The sequence below is a fragment of the Setaria viridis genome, chromosome 6, assembly GCF_005286985.2.
Source record: "Setaria viridis chromosome 6, Setaria_viridis_v4.0, whole genome shotgun sequence".
Lineage (NCBI taxonomy): Eukaryota > Viridiplantae > Streptophyta > Magnoliopsida > Poales > Poaceae > Setaria > Setaria viridis.
The window spans coordinates 34,884,551-34,911,273 of record NC_048268.2 but is presented as its reverse complement, the minus strand read 5'-3'; the positions used below and the strand labels follow the sequence as shown (position 1 = coordinate 34,911,273).

General features: G+C 44.9%; 4 protein-coding genes across 12 annotated transcripts; 1 reads left to right on the top strand and 3 right to left on the bottom strand.

The window, feature by feature from the left end:
• Nucleotides 1-1,165: 1,165 nt before the first annotated feature.
• Nucleotides 1,166-6,395, bottom strand: LOC117860211 (long chain acyl-CoA synthetase 6, peroxisomal). Of its 9 annotated transcripts, none has more exons than XM_034743466.2 (8): nucleotides 6,153-6,292; nucleotides 5,975-6,078; nucleotides 5,772-5,887; nucleotides 4,712-4,801; nucleotides 4,323-4,416; nucleotides 3,693-3,781; nucleotides 3,487-3,575; nucleotides 1,480-2,460 (listed from the first exon to the last, which is right to left on the bottom strand). In XM_034743466.2, the coding sequence occupies exons 2-8, from the start codon at nucleotides 6,023-6,025 to the stop codon at nucleotides 1,712-1,714; spliced, it is 1,278 nt and encodes a 425-aa protein (XP_034599357.1). In that variant the 5' UTR covers nucleotides 6,026-6,078; nucleotides 6,153-6,292; the 3' UTR covers nucleotides 1,480-1,711. The 9 variants fall into 9 exon arrangements, with proteins under 9 accessions (XP_072150805.1, XP_034599357.1, XP_034599358.1 ...); XM_034743467.2 differs by having other exon boundaries at nucleotides 5,772-5,855; XM_072294702.1 differs by lacking the exon at nucleotides 5,772-5,887 and adding an exon at nucleotides 4,524-4,603.
• On the bottom strand, nucleotides 6,395-9,713 carry LOC117860210 (uncharacterized). Its single transcript, XM_072294700.1, has one exon. It carries the CDS (start codon nucleotides 9,507-9,509, stop codon nucleotides 6,663-6,665), a length of 2,847 nt encoding a protein of 948 aa, XP_072150801.1. The 5' UTR covers nucleotides 9,510-9,713; the 3' UTR covers nucleotides 6,395-6,662.
• A 432-nt stretch (nucleotides 9,714-10,145) lies between these two features.
• Nucleotides 10,146-17,840, bottom strand: LOC117860217 (transcription factor TGAL4). The gene is given in 15 exon segments (XM_072294606.1): nucleotides 10,146-10,631; nucleotides 11,073-11,215; nucleotides 11,755-11,991; nucleotides 12,234-12,505; nucleotides 12,592-12,634; nucleotides 12,727-12,804; nucleotides 12,905-12,964; nucleotides 13,089-13,139; nucleotides 14,706-14,855; nucleotides 14,966-15,050; nucleotides 15,052-15,076; nucleotides 16,387-16,508; nucleotides 16,745-16,778; nucleotides 17,232-17,399; nucleotides 17,506-17,840. Coding segments are annotated over 14 exon segments (1,521 nt in total). The 5' UTR covers nucleotides 17,323-17,399; nucleotides 17,506-17,840; the 3' UTR covers nucleotides 10,146-10,501.
• A 3,101-nt stretch (nucleotides 17,841-20,941) lies between these two features.
• LOC117861636 (heat shock 70 kDa protein BIP4) lies at nucleotides 20,942-23,030 on the top strand. The gene is made up of 4 exons (XM_072294788.1): nucleotides 20,942-21,078; nucleotides 21,231-21,341; nucleotides 21,611-21,891; nucleotides 22,414-23,030. Exons 1-4 carry the CDS (start codon nucleotides 20,942-20,944, stop codon nucleotides 23,028-23,030), a joined length of 1,146 nt encoding a protein of 381 aa, XP_072150889.1.
• Nucleotides 23,031-26,723: the final 3,693 nt, after the last annotated feature.

Genomic DNA, 26,723 nt, shown 5'->3' with positions numbered 1-26,723 from the left:
GCAATTATCGATTCTTAGCTCCTCAAGCTGGGGAAACATCACTGAGCTATAAGGCTCTCCTGCACTGTTTTATGCCCAATTTTCCAACTTCGGCAAATGAGATAGCTCCAATATCTTTAGCTTTGGGAAAATTTGCAGAGGTATTGTATGCTTCACCTTCCACATCGACATTCTTACATAATGTGGTCAGGCTGCCCATGCAAGATAAATACAAATGCTCAAGAGAGGACAACCATACTATTGGCAGATCCTTAGTTTCTGTTTCTCATGGAGATTAGCCTTTGACCCACTCTTTACTTTCCTCAAATTGTGCAGTTCTAACTTGTGGCCAAGCTGTTGCAGGTTGGAAACTAGATACCATACAGTTGCGGTGTAAAGAAAGAATATAAATCTCACATTTTTGCCAACTGGATTAAACTACCCACAATGAACAAATAGTATTTATCTTATCATTTGCCACATATCAGATCTGAATACTAGCAAAGTGGTAGTGAATAAGTAGCATGTGCTACAAGTCATATTCAATTCAATTCAGTTCAGCAAAAGACTGAATGAATCAGGTGCAGTGCAAATTTCAGTCAATAGTTCAATAAAAATTGGCACAAGAAGGACCATTTCCTGAACCTAGCTATAGACTGCAGCACAGTTTCGTATGTGCAGTTTCCATTCATGTACGAGTGACTAATCCTAGAAACTTCGTATGTGCAATTTCCATTCAGCAGAAAAAATAATTGATTGAAACAAGATTGGAATTTTGCACATTGTGGCAGTAGCAGTATCTAGCTACTATAGTCACAGTTTAATTCCACAAGGCGCATGAGACAAACAGACAGGACTGCAGCCATTTGCTTTGGAAAAAGGTGCCCTCCACAAGTCAGGCGCATGAATCGAACCACAGATCAACCCTATCAACCCATGGATCAGACAAAAACAAGGTAAAATCAACATCACGAAACCCTAGTGCAGCACAAATCGGAACATACGGAGAATCTTCATGGGTATGCTTACCAACCAAAGTCAGAATAACATTGAATCAATTATACATAGTTAGATGAAAAACAAACATAAATTCCTGATAATCACAGGCTCACAGCCCACAAGCACATACCAGATTCACGGGAACAATAATTAGAGTTCACCAATCACATCACATAGGCACATACCATGACACCAGTTCAACAATTCACCATTCACCAGTCATAACTCACGTAGATATTACATAACAGCAGTTCTAGACTTCTACAGTTCAAGTAATCCACTAACCAACAATAATTCAACCTAGAATCAAGTTCATGGCAGCAGCAAAAGCAAGACAGTAGTAGTGTATCACAAACTAGTCACTACAACCAAAGCATACATAAATAGTTAGTGTTAATGCTGAAGCGTTGGTCAAACTGTGTGAGCACATTGGACTTGACATTGCACGCCATCTTGACGGTTGTTTTCAAGGATCTGGTCATTTGGTCAGGGAAGAATCTGCTGTTCTGCTACTGGAGTTCAATTGCAAGTTCCTCCACCGCTGTTCTAGTACTGCAGGATCAAGCACCTCCACCACTGATTCCCAGCAGCTCAACAATAAGCATTCAACAGTCAACAGGAGGTGGTATTTTACTTCTACTACGTCTGCAAAGGAAAAAAAAAAGGGTGCTGATCCAGGATAAGAAAAACTTCTCTTCACAAACAATTGTTGCTTGTAGAAGATCAGTCTCGTTCACTGATATTGTTTTATTATGTGACTTAGATTCTTGCTGGAGGAGCTTGGAACACACCCTTGTGCATGCATACCCAAGAAGAACTGACAAAATACTCTTGGGTAGTGGTGGCCAAAAATGTGCATGACCTGAAAGTACTTAAAAAGGACAGTATACCCAGATGCTGGAGGATCAAGTTCCTTCAAAGCGTTCTCCTCTACCAAATGTTGGCCATTGTTTCTTATATTCTCTACCAAATCCCCTCCACCATCTCCATATTTTACTTGCAGATCCTTAAGGCAAACCTGAAAGAAGACTGCACGATCTGTTCCTCTATCTGGCAACAGCTCATCAGGTATGACCCATCCAACAACAAGTTCCCTACGCTTCGCATGCACAAATTTCCAAAGAGTGTTATCAGCTTTCAAAGCCCTAGCACATTGAACCAACTCAACAGTACCGCAAACCGGTAAATCTACATTCATGTTCTTTAGGTAAGACAAGACTTCATCAAGGTATTTGTTGTCCTGGGCTTCACATTTCCAATGGAACTCATTGATTTCACGATAAGGTATTGCTGCAACTATACTCTGATATTTCACAGGATTTGTCTTTTTCAATTGTAGGAACTCCATGTATAGTTGCTCAAATTGGGCTAGTACATCCATCTCAACTTTGAGGGAGGGATGCTGGAGAATAGCTTCAATCAGTACAGCCATTTGCACAGCCAAACCCAAATGGTCGACTGCACCATATTCTAGCTTCCAAACTATATTTGGGTTTTGGGAAACAAAAGAAAAAATAGTAAAAGATAGCGAAGGGTATTCTATTTTACAAGAAAAAGCAGGGATACTGGATTTTTCCAAAAGATAGTAACATATATACAAAACTACAACACAAAGACATATAAACTAAAAAAAATATTATCTTACTACAAGCTACTGGAACATTGACCAGTTTCTTCCATACAGACTGGATCAAATTTTCAAAAATGGAAAAGAAACCTAGCCATACCTCTGTAACCTAGACTACAGTATTGACTTAGAGGAAAATGTCATTTACACCAGGTATTTTTATAAGAAAAGGGTTTATTTAATAATAAAAATAAAATTTTACTGTGCACCCCTTGGTTAAATAAAGTATAAATTAATGACAGGCATTTTAAGGATCCACAGAAAAACATCTATTGTGTAGGTAATGAATGACCGATGTGTTAGATGCATATGACCTTATACAATGGGGAAAATACAAAGAGTACATATACATCTAACACTATGAATATAGAAGCATAAAAAACAACACATAGCAATTCTCTTGCAAAATACAAGGAAAAATCTTATCCAATTTTTGGCATATTCGTTGTTTCATTAAATATATGTACCTCGGTATCAGGTATATGTTTCGTGCCAAAATCTTTAAAAATTATGATGACAGCCTTCAACAAAATCAAACAAAATAAGGAGCAGAGGTCTAACAACTAAGTTAGTTGATCCAACTCCTCTTAAAAAATGCGAATATATGCATAGCCCACGAACAGTATTGTGGTTCACTATTTGAACAAGACTGAGGGGAAGACGCAAAATGTTCCCCTGGGGAGAATCGAACCCAGGTGGGTCAATTGGGACCTTGCTCACCTAACCTTTCTACTCAGGAGACCTCTCATAATTTGATAATAGGCTGTACAAGCACCTGTATCGATTTTATGTTTCACTATTGATGCAGAAGAAATTCTCATAACTATTATCCAAACAACAAAAAGGGCACTTATCTTCACTGAGCTTCATACTATTCTTACCTTTAATGATCGCTTGCCTCTTGGCATTGTATGCAGAATGAAACAATTTTTCTTTCAGCCCACCAGACTCCTTCACAGCATTAGTAATTCTACACAACAAATAAGAAACAAGCTCATTAGCAGTTCCAATAGAATATATCACTTTTTAAGTATTTATACTAAACATAGAACATAAAATAACTAAGTTTGTGGAATAGTTATATTACGCGGCATAAATTCTGTTATACAACCGGGGAACACTTGCGAATACTGTCGGTCTCAAAACAGCCAAATCGTCCATTAGCTTCAAATTATCCTGAAAATTAACATAGTAAGTTATATGACAGAGTCAAAATTGGAGGTGAAAAATTATGGGTCATAACTATAGATGTATATCTTGTAAATGCCATGCAAAATGTTTGCTCCACGCAGACTGGCAAACAAACAGGAGATAACCTTGCATGGGAAACAAACAGGAGATAACCTTGCATGGGTATAGGTAACTGATGTGGTGTGGACATGGAAGTCAGCAGCAGGATAACTATGTGATGATAGGGAAAGGGTTACTCCAAGCAAGATAGAGGTGCCATGAACAACGGAACACAAATACTGCAAGCAGATTTGGACTGATAGAATACTATCCTGATGATGCAAGATAAAAGTCATCCAAACTAGGAGCAACTCAAGAGTGTGCTACTGTGTTGCAATGGATGATCCTATTCTGCTCCTACAAGCACCAACTTATTACTTACAGATGAACCTTTAATGTTAGCTAGTTCTCTGAACGCATGCCAAAATTGTTCTGTAAATTAAGGTATTATATAGTTATCATTCTAAATAGCTTTGAATCTGCATACCCCTTGGTAGAATCCAACCGCAACACCACAGTGCAGCAATGCAACCTGGTTAACCCTCTCGTAGATGTGAGCCAAAGGTAGATATGAGATATACCTGAGGAGAGCAATTCACAAAGCTATTGTCAGAAATGTTAAGAGCTGATATGAATTGGACAAGTTATGCAAGCAGAAACAATTAATTTCCAATGTGAAACACTCAACACATCGGAGGGGTAAAACTTAATGTTCAGGTTTGACCCTGCTACATTTGCAATTAAGTTCTCATGAGAAATAACAGCTCCCTGGGAAAAGATTGATATCCAACATCATGGATTTGAAATGTGCAACTGTACAAGAAAAAAGTACTTTCCTGTAGGAGCAAAGAACAATCAGAAGGATGGATGATTTACCTTTGGCGTGCCAGTAGTGCCACTAGTGTAACAGATAGTATCAACATCTTCAGGTTTTGGAGGACGAAAAGGTTGAGGACTAGCCTTTCCCTGAGTTGAAGAATCGGAGGATTTCAGAAATCAGGGGTGCACAATATAGGAAGAATCTGAGGATTTCAGAAAAGATGGGTGCCCAATATATAGGAACAAGCGGAAAAGAACAGATACACATGTTGTAAAATGAAGGTGACATGCCCAACATGAGCATGCTATGTATGCAATGTTCTTACGGCGGTAAGGCGACGCGCGGCGACCCACCCCCTTCGAGACGCCTAGGCGAATAAGGCGCGCGGCGAGGCGACGCCATACATATAGCCTAGGAGAATCAGTACCGCAGTATATAGCAGTATAGCACTAATAGGCAGTATAGCACAACACATGGTGCAGAGGAGCAGAGGATGAGAGGAGCATATAACTGAGCAGGCGCTGAGGAGTAGAGCCAAGGAGCAGAGCAGAGGAGGACTCCAGGCGCGGGCTCCAGGCGCCGGCGGGCGGGCTCCAGGCGGTGCCGGCGGGAGGGCTCCAGGCGCCGACGTGCGGTCTTCCAGGTGCCGACGGATGCCTTCCTTTCCCCCTCGGCCTTCCCCCTCGGTGCCGGCGGGCGGGCTTCCAGGTGCAGCGGATCTCTTTCGGCTCGATTGAGGCGGCACTCTGCCAGTCACGACTCACGCCGCTTCCCTCTTCTCCCCCCCCCCCCTCTCTCTTTCCTCAACTGGCGCGCAGGGATGGGGGCATGGGCCCGCGCGGGGGTACACAGACGCGCGCTCTCTCTTCCCGTGCTCCGAGTCCCTTCCCGCGCTCCCCGCTCTTTTTTTTTCACCGCGCGGGCGTCGCCTTACCCGCGCGACGCCGCGAGGGGACGCCTAACCCGCGCCAGGCGACGCCATACGCGCCGAAGCCGTGGCGGGCGGGACGTCGAGCTTCTATAGCCGCCGGGACGCCTAGGCGATGCCATAAGAACAGTGTATGTATGCCTATGCCCTATAAGCATTGAACACATGTACATATAGTTAAAACTTACATAACTTGCAAACTATGACTTGACCAAAGAGAACATTTAATCTGTGGTAGATCTACCATTTGCTGACTTTTGCATAGAGGCCCACTGATACAAACATTGTCCCATATCAGTTTGATCTGAACCAGAGGATCCAGTTTCACATTGTCACTAGATGAATCAAGAATGAACAGGAAGCCTATGGTCATTCTGGGTTGTGAACATACCAAGAGTGTCATAAAATGGCACAGATACGTATGAATATGAAGCACAAGCATGCTCAACTATAATCCACTCAGGTCTGTTTATAAAATACAGACCAATGTGTACCCTGATTCCAAATAGAAAAGATTTTTTAAGTAAGATTACAAGGCTGAGTGAAATTACAAGGCTGCAGGAACTCACCAAGCGAAGCCAACTGTTGCATCTTCCCAGAGCCAGGTGGTCATCCTCTGCCGTGTTTCTCTCAAGGGGCACCAGAGCCTGAACCCCCTGATCCCCTGACCCAAATCCTGAACCTGGTGTGCTGACCATGGTTCCCACCCCGAGTTCGACAAGTGAAGCGTTGATGATGAAATGGGCGATAACCCGAGAGTCACCGCCCCATCAGACCTATATTTCTATGCCCCCCCCCCCCCACCCCCACCCCCACCCTGCACATCCTGGCCACCACCAGCCCCACTTCCTTGATCCCCCTTAGCATCAGCTGTTCTTCTGAAGCATTAACCTCTCTTTTTTCAGAATTAATTATGTCGACTGCTAACTCTTTATGCACCAGGGCAGGTTTGGCCTTGCAGCCTTGCAGGAAGACACTGCAATAATTAGAACCTCGGACTACAGCTGTAGTCATGGTGAGAACCGTGTTCATTAGACCATCTATCCTGGGCAGATATTATATTGAGACTTCACCTTTTCCTAATCTTTAAAAAGGGTCTTCAGTAAACGTCGAGCTTCCCAAGTCATCCCTGGCTTTGAAAATGCTCTGGATACAAAACTAAGAGTGCCTTTAGATGGTCTAAATCCTATCTCTTTCATATCTTTGAAAAGTTTTCTCACCTCTATTCCATTTCTAAGCTTTGACCATCCATTCAAAAGGATATCATAAGTTGAGGACGTATGTAAAACCCCTCTCCTTTTCATTTCTTTGAACATCTCTTTAGCTTGGTTCATCATTCCAGCTTTAGCAAAATCACTTATGAGTGAATTATACGTGCTTGCTTTGGGAATAAAGCCTTTACTCACCATCTCACAATACAGCCTCAGTGCTTCAACTTTGTTGCTTTTCTTTGCATATCCTGTCACCAGTATATCATAGGTGAGATTATTGGGTTCAAGACCCATCTTGTTTATCTCACTGAGAACAGTATCCGTTTCTCCAATTTTTCCAGCAGACTCAAGACCTCCCAGAAGTGTGTTGAATGTAGCAATATTTGGTGAGAGCCCTTGACGAAGCATCTGAGCATACATTGCAAATGCATTATCTAAATGGCTACTCTTACAATGGCCGAGAATCAAAGCATTGAATGTGATAGTGTCTGGTGCAATTCCTCTCCCCAACATTTCATCCAAAACAACTTTAGCTTTCCTTGTCATTCCATGACAACACAAAACATTCACAAGTGTATTATAGACAATGATATCAGCATGAAGACCAGCATCCATCATCCATTCATGAATTTCCAAAATCACATCCAATCTCCTGCTTCCAGAACATGCATGCAGTACCCTTCGATGGGTCAGAGATGTTGGAGTGAATCCAGCAGAAGCCATCTCATTTAGCAAATATTTTGCCTTCTCCACAACCCCAGCATGAAGAAGACCCACAACAAGTGTAGTATATGTGATAAGATTAGGCTTTATAGAACTCCGCTTCATTTCATCCAGTAGCTTTAGAGCTTTGGAGGTCTTTCCTTCCCTGCACAGTGCAGCAATCAGAGTGTTATATGATGCTTGATCAGGTTCTATGCCCATATTTCTCATCTCTTTCAAAAAAGATTTTGCTTCGTTATACTTGTCAAGCATGCAAAGGCAATTGATAAACACATTATAGACAACAGCATCAGGTGACAGGTTTCTCTCCATCAACTCCTGACCAACCTTAAAAGCAGCTAGCATGTTTCCTGTTTTAAAAAGCCCGTCGATTAAGGTGGTATAGTTTACATGGTCTAGCAACAGACCACGTTCACCCATATCTTTAAACAATGCTTCAGCATCCTCTATGTTCCCATTCTTTCTCAGACCATTTACCAGTGAGTCAACAACAAAGTTGTTTGCTTCAACACCCTCATGCAACATATCCTGGTACACATCAAGAGCTGCTTCTTGCCCTTGGAACTTGAAGAAGCCGTCAATAAGTATTCCATAAGTCACAACATTAGGAGCAATCCCACTGTCCTTCATCTTCCTCATATAATCAGCTGCTTTATTGAGGCATCCTCTTTTAACAAGACCATTGAGGATTGATGAGAATGTAACAACATTTGGGCTAACAGATTTCTCCTCCATTTGCAACAGCACCTGCTCTGCCCCGTCAACATTGCCTGTTCTGCAGTGTGCATCGATCAGTACAGTGTAAGTAACACAATTGGGGGTGAGATTATCCAATAGAGCATGCTGAAGTATGTCCTTCACTTCCTCAATCTCCCCTTCCTTACCTAAACAGTCCATCATAGCTGTATACATGACCAGATCAATGACCACACCCCTTGAAACCATCTCTCCCAAGAGACCAAAAGATTCCTTGACCCTCCGCGCTTTCACTAATGAATCGATAAGTGTACAATATGTGACATGGTTCGGTGGAGCTCCAATGTTGTCCATCTCCCTGAAAAGTGCATATGCTTCTGAGAACCGGCCATCCCTGCAGAGGCCATCGACAAGAGCACTAAGTGTGACCACATCCGGCAGCACACCAAAGCTCACCATTCCCTCGTACAAATTGAACGCCTCCTCAATCCCCTTGCGCTTACAATACTCCCCAATGAACGCAGTGTATGTCACCACATTCGGCTCCACGCCATCCGCCTTCATTGCCTCCACCATGTCCCATGCAGCACCAGCATCGCCGGAGTGGCAAAACCCAGCAACTAAGCTATTGTACCCCACGACATCAAGCGGCACGCCTTGTTTCCTTATCCTCTCCGCCACAGCCAATGCTGCGGCCATGTCCTGGACTTTACAGTACCCATCAATGAGGGCATTCCATCCCACCACATCTAAGCTGCCGATTCCTCGGCCTCCGACCAACATCTCGGTCAATCTCGCGGCTTCATCCACCAGGCCGCTCCTACACAACCCCACGAGCACCGTGTTGACGGTGACCCCATCGAAGGGCACGCCGCGCTTGCACATCTCGGCAAGCACGGGCGGAGCGAGCTTCCCATGGCCCTGCTCGGAGAGGCCAGCGAGGAATATGTTGTAGCTAACGGTATCAACCGCAACCTGAGACTGGGGCGTGGAGGAGGAACGCAGGAGGCCCAGCGCGGGGCGGAGCAAGCGGAGGTTGCAGTAGGAGAGGATGATCGAGTTGAGTGTGTGGGGGTCACCTGGAAGGGGGCGGAAGCGGACTGCGGCGGCGGCGAGGCCCGAGGAAGCAAGGGCAGGGATGAGGCGGCGGAGGAGGCTAGCCGGAGGGGAGGCAGGGAACGAGGAGACGATTTGGGAGGCGGCGGAGAGGCGGCCGGCTCGGAGGAGGGTGAGCGCGAGGGAGCACAGGAAGGATGCGTGGAGGGTGGGGGTTAGTGCTTGAGGAGGGGCCGGCATGGGAGGGGGAGGAGCGTAGCGGCGGCCGTCGGCGACGAGTGGGGGTGGGCAGGCCGGAACCTAGCGTTCAGAAAGAACAGAGTGAGCCAGATGCGAGAGCCAGGGAGGGAGCGGCGACGGCAGCTGAGGCGACGAGGCCGCAGGGAGGGCGAGGCACCGTGCGGTGGGGGTAGGGGGCGGCGGGGCGCCAGTCGCCAGATGCTCAGATGCGAGAGCCGAGAGAGAGGCGGCGGTGGGGATTTGGCCGCCTGGGGGATTGGGGGAGATAGTGTGAATCTGGCAAGTGAGACAATGTTTACTTCACTTCAAACTCCCAACTTTAACACTATTCAAAAAGAAGATTCTTCATCATATCAAACTTGCGGTACATGCATGGAGTATTAAATGTAGACGAAATCAAAAACTACTTGCACAGTTTTGTTGTACTTTGCGAGACGAATCTTTTGAGCCTAATTAGTCAATATTTGGACAATAATTCACAAATACAAACGAAACGCTACAGTTGCGCATTTATGGCAAAATACCAATTTTGCCTATCCCAAATTGGGAACTAAACAAGGCACACTGCAAATAGTAGGTGATTTTTTTTATTTTTTTTTTGCCTGTGGGGGATGTCCAGCAACCCTGGTTTCAGACTTTCAGCGACTGTCTTATACATGAAATTTTACTATAAGCATGGATCATTCATGACTCAATCTTAACACTTGCAAAGCAATCTAGTACTGATACAATTTGCAAAATGCATCCGGATCATTCATGGATCATTGATTTCGTCGTAAGAGGATCTGAAGGCGCTTATTTATCATAATGTGGACAATGGGATCTAGAACTTTCAGCGCCTCCTAGCAGTTGTTTCTCTCTGCACATTCTCAGAAACACTGGTTCCCCAAAAAGAAAATTCCAGAAACACTCCTTGTTCTAAAGCTTCCTGCACTTCCCAGCTCTCTTCTGTAGCCCAGATGTCTTCCAGCATCCAAAACTTCTCTTCCCGGTCATTTTTCTCTTGCTCCTAAGCTGAAGGTTAGTTCCACAGCATGCGTCAGAAGGCTGGAAAATTGGCTTTGGGATGGCTGTGTCGCAACGCTTATCTCTCCACAATTGCCTTCATCTGCCACCAGCATCCTGCAGGCAATACAGGCACTATCAATAATAAATACATTGGGGAAGCATCTTGAAAAAATATGCTATAGCTATTCAGCTAATTCTTTAAATTTATAGAATCCAGTTAGTTGGCCAAACATCTGGAAAGAGAAAAATGTGCCATAGCATGGCCCTTTTTTTTAAGGGAGTATGGACTTTATTTTTATTTTTTTTGGTATGGTTGCTTGCTGACTTTTGATTGCTGGTAGGAGGGCGGTCCATTCCCTGCTGATTTAGTAGGGCACATCTTGGTATTAGTTTAGGATGCCTCTACAGAATCCCTGGATCAATCTTGTTTAATGTGTACTTCAATTGCCCAATCATTAGTGAATACTGAATACTTCCTTCAACGACTAGCGGTTGGGTACTTCTTTCTTAAATCAACTTAAGGTAGGGACAATATAGGAACTGCATGGTGCTTACTCTCGAGGTCGAGAAGCCCAGAGGGAGCTTAGGGCACGAAGACGATTGTGGTACTCACCAATGGCCAAGAAACACCTAGCTGCCTGCCTAACTGTCAGAATCCGGTGCATCTGATGAAGAGCCTGCTGCCTCAAGTTATCAGCCTGGAAATTAAACATTTAGTTTTAGCACACATTGCAGGGACATTATTCTTGGCATCCTATTAGTTTAAGTAATTGCTACTGAAGAATAGACTTATGGTTACCCCATGCTATGATTATACTTATGCAGATGCATTCCAAAAGCATATTGTTACATGTCTAGTTGACAAGTCATTTCTTTCCAGAATGCAGACAGACATAAACATGTATAATTGCTGATGGCATGATCTTATATAATGCGTTGCAAATTCTATAAATTAAATTTTTGACATTGTCTACAAAGAACAGTTGCCTATTTGGGACACTAGTGGTACTGATGAGGTAATATGATGCAGGTGGGACCAGATGGATAAAGTTTCCCTGGATAAATTATTGCTGCAACTATTTTTTTTCATCACGTATTTCATTGCTCGTCTACAAAGTTGATTGAAATGAGGAGTACCATATCAGCCCTTGTGTAGTATCTAATATCTATATGGTAAATATAATACTGACATAGTGATGTATTGATTGAGATTCAAGATTTGATGAGAAACCATAACCTGTATCACAAAACCTTCAAGGTTTGCCAGCTTGCCGAGGGCAAGGGCCATTTGACCCATGAAGCTCATGTTGATGTCGTCAATCAGAGATCCACCTGCCATGGTGTCAGCTAGTGACTGATGCAGCTGCTCCAGGCCCTGGGAGAGAGCTTCCTCTGCCTCCTGTGATGACCGTTGAAGGTTGCATATGCCTACCACTTGCTGCTCAGTCAGGGGATCTAGCTGGGGTAGCAGTGTCTGCAGAAACATGAGAAGGTTAGTAAACCATACATGTATGAGCTCATATTTAGCTCGAGTCCATTTTCACTCTACTAGTTTGATTGGTGAATGAACTGATTCACCGTAATAACAAACTGTCTAGTGAGTGAGGTTTTTGCTTGACCTGCGTGTGTCAACTGACAAAATCAACCTTAATTCAGCTTACGAATCTTGGGGAAGGTAGCTTGTATGTTTATCGGTTGTCAGACACAAGTTCATACCTTGAGCAGATCAGAGGGCCTGAATCCACCCATCCAGAGAAAGCAACGCTCCGCCGGGGTCGTCCACGCTCCGTTGATGAGGTGGGACACGTCGGACTTGGCTGCCACGACCTTGAGCTGGAAGAGCTCGTCATGGTGAGTCAGGGTGTCGTCGACGATGGCTCTGAGGTCACCATCCGGCAGATGCGAGTGCAGGGCTCCCTGCAGCTCGGCCATGCGCCGGCCGTGGTCGTCCAGCCATCGGGCGTACCCCACGTCGAACATCGCGGCGCCTGACCATGGACGGCCACTATATCCAGTAAGACAACACATGCTGATGAAGAGAACGTTGAGAAAGGAGGATCAAATTACAGACAACCTGAGCTGGTGTTTGCACCTGGACCTCCTCCAAGAAAGAGACCCTAAAAACACATACAAGTTCAGAGATCTCATTGTTTCAGATGTTGAGTTCGTAGTCAGCAGGCAAACACACACACAGGGGTACAATTTGTACCTGGGAACGGGCTCGCTGCACGTCCTGTTCCATCTGAGCAAGTTTCAGTTTGCTGCTCTCAAGTTGCTGGATGTAAGCCTATGGCACATTGACAAAACTTTTACCTGTCAACAACTTGGGAAAGTCACAGCTGAAAAATTCCAGTTTCCAAGTAGCTGATGCTCGAAAAGTCACTCACCTTCTTTCGCAGCCGGCTTTTGCGTGCAGCTTCGCGATTCTGAGCAAGCCTTCTGACTGTCTGCTGACACCAAAAGAATAAAAACTTTTATTGTCAAGATCCTCAAATACTTCCTACACATCGTAAACTGCAGCACCCTGAGGTACTGTCAAAAAGGTGATTGAAATAGCCCAAAGAGAGAGACCTTTGGATCAAGAGCCTTGCCAGTCTTCGGAGTGGAACCTGTAGCCATGTCCTGCCTACCAAGTAGACACATGAACAAGTCACAACATTTTAATTGCTAAACCTGAGTAGAAATAGACAACAGGAGAGAAGTGGAATAACAATCACTATTAAAAAAATGAGCATTCGTCCCGAGACTCAGTATCGGTTGCATTTTGATCCGGTACTAATGTGAAGTACTGGGCCTAATGGATAGTCCCCAAGGAGTCCCATGTGACCCTCTTTAGTACCGGGTGGCGGTTCCACCCGGTACTAAAGGTCTACTCGGTCCACCCGGTACTAAAGTGGGTTCCCAACCGGTACTAATGGTGTTTTCCCTAGTAGTGAATATTGCTGTTCATCTATGTGTCAATGACCTAAACAGTATATAATAAGATCACGACATTCCAGTTACATCAAGCAGAACTAAAAAAACAGTAGTGTACATTTGGTGGAAGCCATCCTACCTTAGAACAGACAAAACTTGGTTTTGCTTTTTGTTTATGTTGTTGTCACGCCCTAACTTGCAAAGTTTCTTTAGGTTAAGTGTGAATCATCCAGTTAATATACAATGTTTTCACCCAATATATCTTGGCAGTTGATCCAATTGACCAGAAAGTACCTAAAGCACCACTGACCCGGAGTTCCCATTATTTAAGCATCAGTTGGTGCATTTCTATTAGGGCACAAGTTTGGAAGATATAGACAATAATCATATTAAAAGAATGCTAACTTGTCTCCTTTTGCAGGACCAATTGCAGTACATGATCCATCATGCACTAACCTAACATATCCTCTACTGGACTTATCCACACCTACAACAATAGATTGTTGATCTAGAATAACTAGGGGGTGTTTGGATCCTGGAGCTAAAGTTTAGTCCATGTCACATCAATATTCGGAGGCTAATTAGAAGGACTAAATGTGAGTTAATTATAAAACTAATTACACAGATGGAGGCTAAACGGTGAGACGAATCTATTAAGCCTAATTAATCCATCATTAGCAAATGGTTACTGTAGCAGCACATTGTCAAATCATGGACTAATTAGGCTTAATAGATTCATCTCGTCGTTTAGTCTCCATCTGTGCAATGGATTTTATAAATAGTCTATGTTTAATACTCCTAATTAGCATCTAAACATTCGATGTGACAGGGACTAAATTTTGCCCGGGATCCAAACACCCCCTAGAATGGCTAGTTCTTCTAGGCGCATAAAATATAGGACTAGTTCTTGGTAGAAGATTTTTCTTATTTCTGTATAGCCCTAGGGGCCAAAAGATTCACCTAATGTGTTGGGAATTGGGATTGGCAATATTGGGAGCAGCAAGCAGATGATAAATGCCCTGGAACAGTGTTCCTCTACCGATAGGAGCATGTAGCTAGCGGCATGAGTATCTTGGAAGTTGTGGCCTTTTGTGGGCTAGCCAGCGACATGAGGCCAGTATAGGGAACAAGATATACATTGCATTTTCCATGATAAGGATGAGCAGGAGAGATGGATGCAGAAGCAAAGAACACATCCAAGAAGAACAGATGCATAAAAAAAAGTTGTGAGATGCAGAGCCGTGGACATATCACAGAGAAACGCCTACATACCTTGTGCTGAATCTGCTGTGGAACTTGATCAAATTGGCTGGCCATGTTTGCTGCTGCTGCTCCGAGCTGGTGATCTGAGGAGTGATTGTTGGTGTTCTTGCTGCTGCTCTTCGAGTCGTCTGTGTTGTCTACCGTTAAATTTGAGCCCTCCTAATAGTGCAAAAGCAAAAGGGAGAGCAGTTGCAACTTGTGTTCTTGCTTGTACTAGCTAGCTAGATGCACAGACAACTCTATACTCGTAGCTAGTCCATAGTCCATACCTTGGGTGTGTGAACAGACCTCATCGTCATAGGCCAAGCTGGGAAGATGTCCAGTGTAGAAGGTGGCCTAGCTGCAGCCGTTGCCAGTAGCAGTAGCAACAGTGGAAAAGGCTGCAAGAAGATTTCATAGGGGAGGAGGAGATCAAGACATGCATCCAAAGTAATCTACCAGAGGTGAAACTGAAAGGGGTGTGCATTGGGATCACAAGGACAAGGGAAGAGAAGTGCGGGCCATTGTGTCAGTGAAAGTGAGTAGAGCTTATTCTCTTTGAGCTTGTGCCTGCAGAGAGCCAGTCAGCCAGCGTGTTAGGCCTTGTTTACTTGTCAAAGTTGGGAGGTGCCAAATTACTGTTACAGCACTGTAGCACATTGTAGCGTTTCGTTTGTATTTGTGAATTATTATCCAAACATTGACTAATTAGGCTCAAAAGATTCGTCTCGCAAATTACAACAAAACTGTGCAATTAGTTTTTAATTTCATCTACATTTAGTACTGCATGCATGCACCGCAAGTTTGATGTGATGGAGAATCTTCTTTTTGCATAGTGCCAAAGTTGGGAGTTGGGGGTGAAGTAAACAAGGGCTTAGTACTTGGTAGTGTGGCACTGTTGTACTAGTACTACCATGGAGATCAACTGTTCAACTCGTTGCAAGAGAGAAGAGACAGATGGAGAGGGGGGGAGAGAGGAATCACGAGGTAGTCACACCACACAAGCAGCACAGCTGCACAGCCGCCACTCCTGCATGGTTGCTTTTGACTACAATGCCCTAACCTATTGGAAAAGTGCTAAAGTTTGAAGGCGCCAAATTACTGTTACAGCACTGTAGCACACTGTAGCGTTTCGTTTGTATTTGTAAATTATTGTCCAAACATTGACTAATTAGGCTCAAAAGATTTGTCTCGCAAAGTACAACAAAACTGTGCAATTAGTTTTTAATTTCGTCTACATTTAGTACCCCATGCATGTACCGCAAGTTTGATGTGATGGGGAATCTTCTTTTTGCATAGTGCTAAAGTTGGGAGTTGGGGGTGAACTGGTCTTGTTTAGTTGCCAAAGTTTGGAGGTGCTAAACTACTGTTACAACACTGTAGCACACTGTAGCGTTTCGTTTGTATTTGTGAATTATTGTCCAAACATTGACTAATTAGGCTCAAAAGATTCGTCTTGCAAAGTACAACAAAACTGTGCAATTAGTTTTTAATTTCATCTACATTTAGTACTCCATGCATGTACCACAAGTTTGATGTGATGGGGAATCTTCTTTTTGCATAGTACCAAAGTTGGGAGTTGGGGGTGAACTAAACAAGGGTTAAACAAGGGCAAGGTTGTGTGTTTTTGGCCTTGGCCAGCCAGAGAGAGAAACAGTTGTGTGTCTTCTTGGTCTTGGTCAGAGAGAGAGGTGGTGGGGAGTTGGCTTACGCTTGGTGTCTCCATGGTGAGCCGTGGAGGTGGTTGTAGCCTGTTGAGTTCTTCCGAGTGAGGTAACCTGATGCATGAAAGCCTCTTCCAGCCCTCCAAAATAGGTACCTCCTCCTTGGTCACTGCCAGTGCTAGGCATGCATGTGAAACGGCAAGTAGTAGCAATTAGAGGAGAGCAAATCTAGAGAAATTGCATAAATTCGAGAATTTTAAATGTGAGCTTCTCATGCAAAAAATTGCATAAATTCAAAAACAAGTGCAAGGTGGTGCTACTCAATCATCTCTAATTTTACATTTGCATAAATCGTTGCTGCCAAGACGGGAGGGGATGGAGGAGGGTCGAGGGTGCAGTTCTTACAAGAAGTTTGCAGGAGGAGTGGAGTTGGCAATGGTGTCGGTGTTTTAGACCGGCAACCTGCCTAGGGAGTACTTAAGGTGGTCTTTTGTGCGGTGGGTGTCGTTAAGAATCAAGGAGTCGATGGTGACGCACGGAACACGATTTAGACAGGTTCAGACTGCTAGATCGCGTATACCCTATGTCTTGTGTGTAGGTTGTATTGATCTTGTTCTTCGTTGTTTGAAGCGGGTCCCTGCCCGCCCTTATATAGTCGGGAGAGCAGGGTTACACGGTAGATTGTGTATGAGTCCTAGTTGAGTATGTTTACAGAGTCCTACTCTAACTCGGTAGAGTAGTTTCCTTTTAACCTGACTAGTCTTCGGGGAGTCCATGAAGCCTACGCGCCCTGCAGAGTAGTCTTCATGTTCGAGTAGGTTCCGGGTACGTTCCCTTGAGTGGGTCCGTACAAGTCTTGTGATGGGCCTGAAGGTGCCTAGCCGAGAGATGGCACCATGGAAGCCATAGCCAAGAAGAAAGCCATCGCCAAGAAGAGAAGGATCTTGCCTTGAATGACTAGTACTAGTACTGGTCTCTCCCATCCTGTGAGGCACGCCAAGACGAACAACACAAATCCTTGCTCTCCTTCGAGATTGTTGACTACCCTGCTAGCTAGCTTCTGCATCCAGAATGCAGAAACATCAAATCAGATGTCCATGTCTCCATGATGCTACACGCGGGTAGGTCAGAACATGTATGGAAAGATGGTGGAGTCGAAGACATACCGGGATTGGGATTATACAACAAGCAAGAGCTCAGGAGTCACCAAAGTAACTTGGAGCCCTTGGAGGAGAGTTGGAGGGCAGGCGATCTACCCTTTGTGTTCTGAGTTGCTCTTGCTCACACGCAGCTTCTTGTTGACATGACATTATAATAGTTTCAGCTTCTATAGGTGTGCCAATCCCACAGTTCAGAGGAAGATCTTGTCCTTATAGCTAGGCTGCCTATTATACTGTGACTTTGTTCTTCTCTATCCTTAGGCAGAGAGGGAGAGAGGGGAGAGAGAGAGTCAGAGTCTCAGAGAGAGAGAGGGGGGAGGAGAAGGTTTAGGGTCTTGTCTTCACTTGATAACTTCTGTCATGAAGCCACAGGAATCCTAGGCACTCTTATCACATTGGAACTGACTGCTCTCTTCGGTTGGCCCAATCATGTCCCTCTAATTTTATTTTTCTTTATTGCATGCCCTTCTTTTGTTCCACAGTTGAAATACATGTGGATTGATTGATATGGGTAGAGGCACTTTAATTTTTCAAGTGTTAATGTTGCTAATTAGCTTCAAAATTATTTCTTGCAGCAACTGGCTTTCTACTCAACCATGCCACACCATCCATCACATTTAGACTTGTAATTAGTCTTTGACCATGGATGTCAATCTCTGATTTGAAATAAAGGGAAACACATTCTAGTCATAAATGTACACATTTTTCTCTTTTGAAAATAAAGGGAGTATCTCTTCCATTTCATTAAGCTAGAGAGAGGGAGAAAAAACCAGCAAATAAGAACAGAAAAGTCAAAACGACATCACGAACCATATTTTAACATTTCTTTGCACTCCGTCCTACCTTTATTTATGCACATACCATGGCCCAGTCATAGATGTTTACGGTCTTATCTAGCTCTCAACATGGACTTTTCATTTTTTTTACAAAAAACATTAAACAATGTGTTGTTTATATATTTTAAAATAGATCAACAATTCCAAGATAAAAATAACTAACTGAAGCATATCTGACCCTAAAGCTGTAGAAAAACAAGTCTGCCTTTGAATAACCTTATATCTGTTAGCTAGCAACTACAATTCTCCAATATTTATGTAATGATCATACCGAGTGGAAAGGCAACCAACAATATTTATATGTCCTCTTGATTCCTGATTTAAATTTGCTCACCATTATTGTTCCCTGTTAATGAGTCAACATCCATGGCTTCTCAAACAAAACCTAATCCCAACAACTATAACATGTTAATAAATCTCCCGATTCAAGTCTAATCACTCAACGGGCTTGTTTTAATTTGCTAGCTAATATGTCACCTGTCATTGCTGTGTTGGACCAGGGTTAAATAATGTGTACTATATGTTTTGACAGCTTAGTGAACAAAAATTAGACAGCAACTGAAAGATACACTTCATGGCTTGAGTTATTCTGCCAAAAGTGCAACTCAGAAACTTCACCGTTGGTTCCTAAAGTAAAACCTGAACTAGTTAGTTGTCATGTGACTCAACTAGCTAGTTTGCTTGCACTATGTACACAACTGTGAAAAAAAACATATACAAGCTAGGCTTAGCATATGTACTGAAAGAGAATTCCACTATTGTGTGATTCCACATCAGACGTTTATAAAAGGAGATAAATTTGGCATGTAAGGTCTGTCTGGTAGAGCTTCATCTGATTCTGATTCTCTATGGGAACTGATTCTCTAAGAGAAGTGATTCTGTGGGCAAAATTGATTCTCTAGCATAAACTTTTCAAATCAGGATGGAAAATCACTTCACGGAATCAGAAGAACCTACTTTTTTTTTCCGCTCACAGCCTCTTATGATGACTTTGTTTTCAAAGATGGGATGGAACGGGACGGGATGCTCCCAGGCGGCGCTTCCGGTGCCCATGGCAGGCCGGGCGAGCTCTCCAGGCGCAGGCGGGGGTGAGGTCACTGAGGAAGAAGATTGGGGAAGAAGATGTGTTGTTAGAGTGACAAGTGGGGCCCGCTGACAGAGGCTAACGGAAGGAAAAAAACGGTGCTCATCCCACGTAGTGCAGTGTCTCCAATCAAACAAAAAATCGGGACGAATCCATCCTTGTCAACCAAACACGAGTCGGGACGATCCCATCCAAAAAAAATGGGACGGGACCGACTCATCCCATCTGGTCTCCAAACCAAACACACGCTTAGACATTTGGTTCACTGTCTGACAGTCCATTCATGCATCTTTGCTGATCTCCATGCGAGGGGTGCTGATGCATCATCAACCAGAATAATTCTGATTGTTACCAGGTTGTCCCGGTAAACTTGCCCGTTTCCTAAGAGCAACTCAAAAAGAATCTGTATTCTACTTCTAGTACCTTGTTTAGGGAGAAAAAAGAAAAAAAAAAGACTCCAACAGCTTCCTCAAAACTTCCCAATTAATTCGCGACGCCAAAACAGAGCCTTATGCGCGACGTCTTCCTCCCCCAATCACCCCCTTCCCGCACGCGAGAGAGGCTTCCCACGAGATTTGGTGTGCGTGCATGGCAGGAAGCTCTGCAACGGCGGTGGGGCGAGGGGTGGCGGTGGCGGGAAGCTCACACACTTGCTCCTCTACCCCCTCAACCACTCACCGCCACATGGCTTCCTGCACCAGGGACCGGAGATCCCTGACCACCGTTGCTGCTTGGCCCTGACCTCCGCTCGCACGCCACCGACCTGGCTCCAACCAATACCCCTCGATGAGAACCACCAAAATAGATGTGCCTCGCGTCACTGATGCTCCCCGACATGGTCTCATCATCGGCTAGCTCGTCGCCAGCGAGGAAACTGGCGGTCAAGCCTATGCGCCGCCGCCTTGACCGTGCGAGCAAAAAAGGGTGAGAGGGGTTGCTTTGCAAGGAAAAAAGTGAGGGTTTAAGTCCGAGGTGGGTTTTCTTCTATGGACTTTAAGCGCAAAATCGTGATGACGTGGCCTATTTTGAAATATTAAGGAGGCTAGTTTTTGAAGATCTGCTATAGGATGATAATATTTTAGGGAAAAAAAATTTTAGAAGAGCCCCCAAAATTTAGAAGACTCTTGGAGTTGATCTGACGTAGCATCCCCACCACATCAGCCACAACCAGTCTCGTACTCCAAACCGAAACGGAATAGCTCCCATCCGCCGCCTATATCTATAACCGAGAATCCAAGAGATGCAAACAAACCACGATCCCCTCTGGATCTCTTGTCGCGATGGCTGCTGCCGGCGATCGTCGCGTAGCGGCGGCTACTCTTCTTCAGATATCGCTGGCGTTCGTTTGCTTGCTTTCCTCGGCGTCGGGGCTCCAAATTCCCCATCCCGGTCTCCCGGATATGTACACGGACTTCGTGCGGGATCGCATCTCTGGTACCCGCCGCCCGTCCAAGTGGTCGGCATCGATCTGCGCAACACCAACTCCTGCATCGCCGGCTATGCCCCCGCCAAGACCGACACCATGTTCCAATTCTGCATCCCGTCCTGGGTCGCCTTCACCGACGACGGCGCCACCCTCGTCGGCGAGGCCGCCAGCAACCACGCCGGCGCTGATCCTGAAGCCGTGATCTTCGGTTTCAAGCGCTTGCTCGGGCTAAGGTAAACGGCATGCAGCTAGTCGTTGTCGTTGGTTAGCTACTCGATCATATCCTGCATGATTACGATAACCAAATACGTACTCTACAGCAGTAGAGTAAGATTAAAATTAGATGGTCGTTAATAACAGATCAAATGTCATGTGGGGCCGACAGTACAGCCGCCGGCCTCGAACACGAGGTGCAGCCGGAGCAGCACTCAAGGGTGCGCATGGCCTGGAAGAACCCAAGGAGGTTTAGGCGGCTGGAGGGGCTGCAATCTCTAAGGTAATTAAGTAGAAGTTGAAGAGATTAAGGAATTAATTAGCCAGCTAGCAGTTAATGGCTGGCGCAAGTAGCAATGGAGCAGAGCTCCTATAGGTACCCCTGTACTCGTTGAAGGAAGTAAGAAAAGAAGTTATTCCCAAACCTCCCCTCTCTCTGTTGTTCTTAATCTCACCTCCTGCTGTGGTAGTCAGGCAAAAACCCTGGCACCTCCATTACCTGGTTCGAGTTATGAACTGAGGAGTCAGGGGCCTCCGACTCTAGGCGCCCAGGTCCTTGACATCAAACCACTGGTACGAGGGCGACAACGTGCAGACAGCCATCAAGCGTGCTCCGTACAAGATCACTGCAAGAGACTTCCAGACGCCGAGCATCCACGTCAAGTCCAAGGACGGTACAGTGAAGCAGCTCAGCCTGATGAAGGTGGCGTCCATGGTGATCGCCCAGCTCAAGGACAAGGCCATGGAGTACCTCGGCGGTCCGGTCGACTACGCCGTCATGACCATTCCGCAGCATTACAGTGGGCGGTCCAGGGACACGGCTATGATGGCCGGCATGCTTGCCGGGCTACACACAGTGGACATGGTCCCCGAACCCATTTCAGGGCACATTTGGTTCCTTTGCCGAGCACTGTGTTACCTCACCGAGCAAGGATAGAGGACGAGCGCAGAGGTTTGGTTTTCTTGCCTGGGCACCTCGAAGTCTGTGTGGGCGAGTTTTAGCTTGCTTCCGTGGGAGAGCAAGGGCACCTTTGGTTCTCAAACTCAGCTTGCCTCGCCTCGCCTTACCTCAACAGCGCAAGCAACGAGGAGCTCGCCCAAGCAGGCGAGCCAATTTTGCTCTCCCACGGAAGCAAGCTAAAACTCGCCCACACAGACTTCGAGGTGCCCAGGCAAGGAAATCAAATCTCTGCGCTCGTCCTCTATCCTTGCTCGGTGAGGTAACACAGTGCTCGGCGAAGGAACCAAATGTGCCCCAAAATTGGCTCGCCTGCTTGGCGAGCTCCTCGTTGCTCGCGCTGTTGAGGTAAGGCGAGGCGAGGCAAGCTGAGTTTGAGAACCAAATGTGCCCTCAGTTGCCGTCGCTTATGGCCTCCGCACCAAGCTGCGAGAGGGCGCCAACGCATTAGTGCTCCATGTCGGAGGCGGCACGGCTGATGCGAGCGTCGTCACGCTTATGGATCGTTCGCTTGGAATCCGCGCATACCGGGATGATCCTTTCCTTGGAGGAGATGATTTTGATCAGAAGGTCGTGGACTATTTCGCCGAGCTAGTGAGGATGAAGCACGGAAAGGACGTCGGTGGGGATTCGATCGCTCTTGCAAAACTGAGGACGGCATGTGAGCGTGCCAAGAAGGCATTGAGCAACCAAGAGCATGTTCAAGTGACTGTTGAGTCTCTTTTCGACGGCGTGGACTTCTCCGAGACATTGTCACGGTCAAAGTTTGAGGAATTGAACGATGATGCGTTCCGCAGAGTTGTTGCGTTGGTAAGGAGAGTGATGCTAGAAGCAGAGGAAAGGAGGGGCAACATCAAGATCGATGAGATTATTCTTGTTGGTACAAGCACCATGATCCCAAAGATCCAGAGACTTGTCAAGGAATCCTTTAATGGGATGGAGCCAAGCATAAGGGTGAAACCAGATGAAGCAGTTGCTCTTGGAGCAGTAGTTCATGCATATTCTGTTTATTGAATGTGTAACAAGCTACCGAGTCTTTTTTTTTTGGTAAAGACTATCTAATTAGCTTGTTAGTTCAGTGTAAGTTTGTATGTACATCATCATGGTAACCTTCCAAAATTAAGTCACAACATCACAGTGGTACATTATATTCTTACATAAATATATTATCCCATTATTTCAGTTTTTGGCAAAAAATTGATGATAAGTTTTTATGGAAAAGTGCTCCTAATTGTCTTGAAAAGTTCCTTGACAAGTTGTCTGAAGACGGTTGTTTACAGAATGCCTGATTGCAAATCATACTGGATGTGGTTCGTCACCCTGGTATGTGGAGCTCGCCTGTCCTCATCTCGTTTGGGGGGGAAGCTGGCTCTGTCTGTGACCTGCTTGACGTCGGTCTTGTTGGCGCAGCTGGATCAGCGATTCCGCGGCCAGTCAGTGCACGCGTCGGCTACCACCCGCCACGGCTGAAGCTGCCGGCACAGGAGGCGCGTGCGAGTGACCGAGGAAAAGAGAGGCTCCTGCTTCGGAGTCCGCTGTTGTTTACCAGGACAAAGCTCAGACCTCTCCGATCCTCGCTCTGACGCTAGCTGCTGCTAACCGCTGCATGTTTCAAGTGAGCTCTTCCGGTGTTTCACTGTTTCTAGCCAGGTGTGCAGACTCGAAATGCATAGTACTACTTGCAATTTTCAGTGCACCCATCCTCATCCACGTCCACGTGTTTTTTTTAACCAGTGGTAGGAGCACTGCCTTCCATTTAAGGAGGATTAGAAAAGCGGAATACGTATGTGTAGCGATTACATGATCGGAATTGTTCTCGGGTACTCTTGAACTACTAAGAACTGAAAGAAAACACTGCAGCAAGCAGAGGCTTCCCACAAGCTTCGTCCTTTCGCAAGTTGACATCCTCCTGGATGAAGATTCCTACGTGTAACGTGTTGTATTCTTTGTGTGTGGTACTGTAAAACCAACGCACAGTGACGTCAGGGCGAACCTTCGTTATTTGGCCAGTTCTAGAAGACTAGAACCACTAGCACTAGCCCCTAGGAGACCGATGACACGTTCGATCGATCCGAGAGGCTTCTAGAAGACTCTGGAGAAACAGGCTTCCAGCCAGGTGTGCCAGAGTGCAGACCCTGATGAAGACATTCCTTTTTGACCCTGATGAAGACGTAGCTTGGCTAGTGCTATCTGAATAAGACAGCTTTGTTTTCCTGTCTATGAGAAAAACACGGTGTTTCTATCGTACAGTAATTCCGATTTCTTATCAGGTTGCCGTTGCGGCATTGCCATGAGGCTCTGTTTGGCTCCGGGGTTAAACTTTAACCCCTTTCACATCGAACGTTTGATGCTAATTAGAAATATTAAATATAGGTTAATTACAAAACTAATTGTACAGATGGAGAATTCGCGAGACGAATCTATTAAACCTAATTTGTCCATGATTTGACAATGTGGTGCTACAGTAACCATTTGCTAATGATGGATTAATGCGAATTAGCTCAGGACTTCTACAATTAATTTTATAATTAGATTATATTTAATTCTTCTAATTAGCATCCGAACCTTGTCGCTGCAGCGGTGCTGCATGCTAAAACTCAAACGGAAAAGGGAAAAAAGCTTGCAGTTGCAGCGGATTTCTGGTTTGTCTTGTGTGCTGATCGAGTCATTCTTTAACTGATACTCTGATTCCTTCCTTGGTCGCTTTGGCTGGCGTCTAAAGTTTGGGCCTTGGATTGTCGTTTCTTTGCAGCACCAGCGGCGGCTGCTAAAGACCAAGAGTTTGATGACCATGCCGAACTAAGTAGCTACTAAAGTACGGAGTATGATACTTTGAGGGTGTTTGGATCCTCAAGTTAAACTTTAGTTCCTATCACATCGAATGTTTAGATACTAATTAGGAGTATTAAATATAGACTATTTATAAAACCCATTGCACAGATGGAGGCTAAACAACGAGACGAATCTATTAAGCCTAATTAATTCATGATTTGACAATGTGCTGCTACAGTAACCATTTGCTAATGATGGATTAATTAGGCTTAATAGATTCATCTTGCCGTTTAGCCTCCCTCTGTGTAGTTAGTTTTATAATTAACTCATATTTAGTCCTCCTAATTAGCCTCCGAATATTCGATGTGACACGGACTAAACTTTAGCTCCAGAATCCAAACACCCTATTGTTGCTTTGTTTGAATCGCCCCTGGAATTCAGTTTATATATTCAAATCCAGCTGCTGAATGTGACGCGGAAAGAGACAATTCGAGTCAAACTGGAGCACTGTACTACTAGTAGATTGGTAGAATGGTAGTAGTGTCGTGCAGTTGACTAGTGAAGTACACATGAATCTCTCATCTCTGTTTCTACAGGTACAACGAGCTCAAGTCGTGGGTACAACTCCGTACTTGTTCAGGGAAACCACAGTAAGTAAATACACTGTCATTACTCAGAGGTACAGTATTTCTCCTAGTTTCCACGCACAGTAAGTAAACCACGTACAGTTAGGGTGATAACGATCATGACCCTCGTACCTTCTTCACGATTCAACTTAACTCTATCTATTTTTAGTTCAAAATCACATAATCTTATAGTCCGACTCTTATTAAACCTGATCCTTAAATTTGCTAAGCTAAATTACAGTAAATTGCAAAAGTGCCCAAGAAATATGTGAATTAGAGCCAGACTAATCTCCTAGTTTGCTACATACAACTACAAGGGACACGGCCACACAAAAGTACTCCCTCCGTATTGATTCAATTAACTTATTCTAGATTTCATATATTTAAAACTGGAGAGGAAAATAATTAGTAAATCAGTAATAGCCTTCTGCCGTCTGAACGCAGGCACTGCGTCTCTTTCCTCATTTTACTATCCCAGTTCTTTATGCTAAACTTTGGGTGTCAAAAACTGATGACCAAGTGACGACCATGAGTCGGCCATGCAGCTGCTTGTGTTTATCAGCTTATTATGCAGTCCCTGTACGCCTTCTCCTTCTCGTAGGCCAAGTCTACTGCATGCCCAATAATTCCCATTGACAAAAGAAGAAGCCAGAATTCCATAGTAAATCTTCACCAAGGGGGCAAAAGGTCAGTGCTGGGAAATGGGTAAAGACAAGTCAGTGAAAATTCAGAGGCAACACAAGCCACCACCACTTGTTCAGTGTCACTTTTGCATTTCGTATCAATTTGAGAAAAAGGACGGGCAAACCTGGTTAACCTTCGCTCTGTTCAGTGCATGACTGCAAATCCTTTGCTGGGAAGCGATTGGCAGTACCAGTTGTTGGTGGTGCAGAGTCCAAGGTCAAAGAAATTATCTGAAACCGCGGGAATTCAGGGAAGGCTGCCTGAGCCCTGATGACAAGAAGGCGGCGCCTGATGCCTCCAAACGGCTGCAGGTCTCAGGCAAGCAGCTCATTGATTTCAAATTTCCTTTTGCAACTACTAAACTAAGCTAACCTGTCGTTAATCTCAAGGTTACATTATTCAGCGCAAACACCAATTGCCCGTCTGAATACGGTGCAATGTCCCTCTCTTCAGGGAGAGGGGAAAAAGTTTCCTCTATCTACCTAAGCCTAGTCCATGGACCGTTGGCTGCTTGCTGGTTTTAGTTTAGTCTTTAGTTTGAGAATACAATTAACATCAACTGTTCAAGTGAAGTCAGAAGTCAGATACGGAGTACATTTTTTTTTTTAAAAAGTCAGACATATTT